Source organism: Aptenodytes forsteri, unplaced genomic scaffold (genome assembly GCF_000699145.1).
Source record: "Aptenodytes forsteri isolate BGI_AS27 unplaced genomic scaffold, ASM69914v1 Scaffold3, whole genome shotgun sequence".
In the NCBI taxonomy this organism is placed as follows: Eukaryota; Metazoa; Chordata; class Aves; order Sphenisciformes; family Spheniscidae; genus Aptenodytes; species Aptenodytes forsteri.
This window is the reverse complement of record NW_008795283.1, coordinates 3159873-3164458: the sequence shown is the minus strand read 5'-3', so window position 1 is coordinate 3164458 and position 4586 is coordinate 3159873. Positions and strand designations below refer to the sequence as shown.

The following is a 4586-nucleotide window of genomic DNA, read 5'->3' as shown; positions in this document are numbered from 1 at the left end:
CCTGTGCCGCCGCAGCGCAGCCGCTGCTCGCCTGCAGGTGTTGGGGTCGTGAGTTCATTTTCTCATTCCAGGTGAAGTGATAACGCCAAGCGCTCCTGCAGCACCTGTGTCACCTGGTGTAAGTCCCTGCCGATAGATGTGCGCATTTTCCCGCCTCAGGGGTGTCCTTATCCGCATGCCCGTCCCGGTACCACGGAGGGGGCACGGGCAGCGCTCCCGCGGGCTTCTGCTGCGATCGCTTCTGTCACAAAACCGGTTACCAGAGGTTGTGCCTAGGCTTTTGTTCAGCTGCGGCGGTATGTGGTGTATGTGCAAAACCAGAAAGCACCGTAATGCTCGAGGCAGAGTGTGCAGTTTGTATGATAAATGGTTATTAATACAGCTGGTACCTTGAAGAACGCTGAACTCTTCAAACGTTTGATTTTTCTCCTCTCTAAAGAGGATTTAGTGGAGGGGGCAATAGTTTCCATCTTGTGAAGATGCGGAGGCCTGTGCATCTGCAAAAGTTGTAGCAATTTCGCATTATTTAAAAACCTTTTCATTTTGCCTAAAGTTCTGGCTAAATAAATACTAGGAATATTGCCTAAATAATATGAGTGAAACAGCTATGTGCTCGAACATACGAATAGGTTAGGAAAACACGCGTGCTTTAGGTTGTACTGAGCTGGATACCGTCCTGTGGAGTTTGTTCAGTAGAATGGAATGACAAAAAACAAAAGGGACAAATGCAAATAGCTGAGGGCTAAGAGGAGGAGGATTCGTAGTGGCAGTGTAATCTTATCTGCTATGTAAAATAGTCTTAAGGCTTATCTGAAATAATAGATACTCTTTAATCAGGAATCTCAATAAATACAATTTGCTTAAGTGACTGAATATACCACAATTGTTGCTGCCTTGGTCCAATGGTATTTTTGTTCACTTTTAGAAAAAAATAATGTTTACATTGTAGTTCTCGTCTTCATGTGCTTAGCTTTGGCCTCTGGTTTCTTTTACACTGTTGGCTAAAATAAAGAACTCCTTAACAACTGTGTTTGTTTCATAAATTGTTACATAGAACGTTATGAGATGGGTTTGACTAGTTTGACCATCCTGAGTTGTGCATGCTAAAGTATGTTTCCAGCCCTTCAGTCTTTCTGGTGTCTCCTTTCCGGGTCCTTCCTGTTCTTTCAACATCTGTCACAAATTCTGGGCCACCAGAACCAAGTGTTGTGTTCTAGCAGTGTATGTTCTAGGGCTAAATACTTACTGTGATTACTCTGCTATTTGTGTTTAGGCATCCAAAGATAACCTTATTTCTTTCCAGTGCAGTACAGCATGAGGAGTTCTTGTTCAATTCACCACTGAGTAATTTCCAGCTTTCTTATGTCCCAGAAACATCTGTCCTATAAACATTGCTGACTCTTCTGTTCTTACTGGCATGATCTCATACATGGTCAGATATGAGGAGATACAATTTAACATAACTGCTTTAAGAGTGGTAATATAATTTAATGTGACATAGACTTATATGGGAAGTCTATGTCACATTAAATTTTATATATATACACACACACGTGCGGACATTTACCTGTTCTTTAGCAAGGAGTGAGTGTAATTGTCTGCATAGTCATATTCCAAGCATCTTTCAAAATTTTTTTTTTTTTTTTTTTTTTTGTTTTGTTTGCCCTGTAGATTGGGGAGCATGGCTGCTAAGAAACTAAGAAGAGCAAGGTTGTCTCAGGAGCTGTGTGAAAGGCTGAGTCGCCATCAGATCACTACCTGTCAGGTGAAAGGGTTATTTTAGGTTTGGGTGGGGTGTTTTTTGGAGGTTGTTTTTTGTGGGTTTTTTTGGGGGGGTGGGGTGGTGTTTTAATGTATGTACTGTTTACTTTTTTTGTAGCTTATTCTACAGGGAGCTTTACTTTCTATAAAGTAGGGGGCATTTCAGGCTCCATCTGGCCTGCTGCCTTGTAAAAATATAGCTTTAAAATGATAGATAAAACATTTAAACTTGTATGTACTTACTACCTTCACATCTAAAGAACCTGAAGATGCTTTATTTTAGCAGGGGTGTGCAGCTGCTGCTTGTTTGGAGCAAGACATCCATTTGTGAACACTTCACAAAACCACTACATAATCTAGTGTGTGAACATGCTGTGATGTTACAGTATCAGTTATGGGTTAATTCAGCAGTACGTTCTGAAGTTGTTCTTATGAATGCTCGCCTAAAGAGAGCCAAGAGGCCCTATATATTTCAGTAGTATGCATCATAAATACAGGATTTGCCCTAGGACTGCAATCTAGAAGACATGATGTATTTTGAATGTTTTTCAGGTAGAGACTTTTGTGGGCAAAAAGGTGTTATCTTGTTGCAATTCCATCACACAGTTCTTGAATGTTTGGTTGACTCCATGTACTTTAAAATATGAATACAATTTCTTTTAATAATACTGATATCAGAGGAAGGCAGGAGAGGTATAGCATAATACTGTGTAACATGGCACAGTTAGTAAACCTGTGGAATGTATACCAGTTGTGTATAAATTGCATCAGTTCAGTCCCCATCTTGATTTCTAGGTTTGAGCTCTCTGAACTGTTCTGTCATCTTTCAGGACTTTTTATGTCTTTCCCTCTTGGAGCTAATGAAAGTGACGGGACAGAGCTACTATGATGTGCAGAAGCTTCTTTGTAAAGTCAGCCGAGCTTGTGCTCCCAAAATGCAGACAGTAAGTATGCTTGTGTTGATTCTGTTTTTGATACAGTATCTAGGAAAAAGCTAAACAGTGTCACTCAGCTTTTTACCTGGGAGGTTTGTGATGTCTCAGTTTGACTGCACAATGAAATAATACTTTTATTTTTAGATTTAGATCTCTGAGGCACTTTAGTTTGATGCAGTGACTTTTATTGGGCACTATAGCCTCAAGAGATTGTTCAGGCTTGCAGAATCGGTTCTGAGTGCAGTAGGGAAATACGGCATTCTCTCTTGCAATCCAGCATACAAAAACTGCTTCTAGTTTGGACCCTACAACTAAAAAAACCCAAACATTGTTTAATACAAGCAAAGAATGAGATTTTCAGTATAAATTGGTTTTAGACATAAAATTGGTGCCAGAAGTGAAGTGATCCTGAAAATAACTTCTTGAGGATTTTTTCCATCCATGTAAATGAGCTGTAGTGTGGTTTAGGCTACAGGTAGCCTGACTGGGGAGAGTGCAAGAAGGAAACAGATGTTAGCTGCAATGCAGTGGCTGAATTTTGCTTTCTTTTTTGAATTCAGGTGAAAAGATTTAAAAAATGGTGTCTTTTTAGAACAGAGAGGACATGGACAGTTCTGACCTGTGTCAATGCAGCCTGCTTTTTTTCCTGAAAAAAATAAGCCATGTCAAAGTTTATTATGTGTAATTGGCCTAGTAATTGTAGCAGTAACTCTGTGAAATTTTAAATTCACAAATATACTGCATTAAAGTTAGTGATATGCAGAATTAATATGACTTAAACTGAATGGATTAAAAGCTAGCTAATTACTAGTTTTCCATCAATAACTGTTAATAACCAATAAATTGAAGACAGAAGGAAGTTTTAAGTAGATATCTACTATGTTCAATCAAATTTCTTTGCTGAGAAGCTTGGCAGATAGTGAAGTTTGTCAGACAGCAGTTGTCAAGGACTGTAATACAGAGCTGGCTGATAGATGACCAACTATGTAAGTGCATACAATACAGAGCTGTACTTCCAGAAACAGAGGATGTTAGCTATTGTTAAGGGATATGGATTGAATCTTTGCAAATACAGGATTTCAAATTGTCTTCAGGTCAGACTGACTGATGTAACATCATGACTGATGTAGCAAGAAGGTTTGACAATATCTTTGAGTAAAGAAATAAATAAATTAGATAATAGGAGTTATAAATAAGGGGAAAATACTGTCCAGATATAACATTGGAAGCACTGGCAGCAAAACTTGAGAGTATGCCAATATATACAGTAAAACTCTAGTTTCTGGAAAACTTGCCTTGTGGTATGAAGTACAGAGTGAAACCTACTGAGGTCATCAGAGAGGACGTTAGTTAAGGGGTGACTTGATCACATTATACGCTGAGTAGAAAAAGATAATTATATTAGAGGTCTCTAGAGTCTAGCTGAACAAAAAGCTGAACAAGATCCAGTGGCTGGACGATAAATTAAAAAATAAATCCTTGAAATGGGAAGTAATAAGAAAATCTTTAGAAACTAACAGTTAGTTAAGGGGTGACTTGATCACATTATACGCTGAGTAGAAAAAGATAATTATATTAGAGGTCTCTAGAGTCTAGCTGAACAAAAAGCTGAACAAGATCCAGTGGCTGGACGATAAATTAAAAAATAAATCCTTGAAATGGGAAGTAATAAGAAAATCTTTAGAAACTAACATCAGCAATAATGAAAACATCCCTGTATTATCAACACAGTTTCCAGCACAAATCCAAAATATTGCCCCATACTAGCTACTATGAAGAAAATTAACTCTATCCCAGCCAAAACCAGCACATTCTCCACCCCATATTCCATACCATTTACGTCATGCTCAGGTACCACACTATCCAATACAACCTCATTAACCACCCCCC

General features: G+C 38.7%; 1 protein-coding gene across 1 annotated transcript in view; it reads left to right on the top strand.

Annotated features, from left to right (window-relative positions):
• Positions 1-74: 74 nt before the first annotated feature.
• Positions 75-4586, top strand: part of RAD51B (RAD51 paralog B) — a 421765-nt gene continuing 417253 nt past the window's right edge. Inside the window, exons 1-3 of the mRNA XM_009279297.1 lie at positions 75-118; positions 1672-1765; positions 2592-2705. Coding sequence (XP_009277572.1) covers positions 1682-1765; positions 2592-2705 — 198 coding nt within the window. The 5' untranslated portion in view covers positions 75-118; positions 1672-1681. The remainder of the gene's footprint in view (positions 119-1671; positions 1766-2591; positions 2706-4586) is intronic.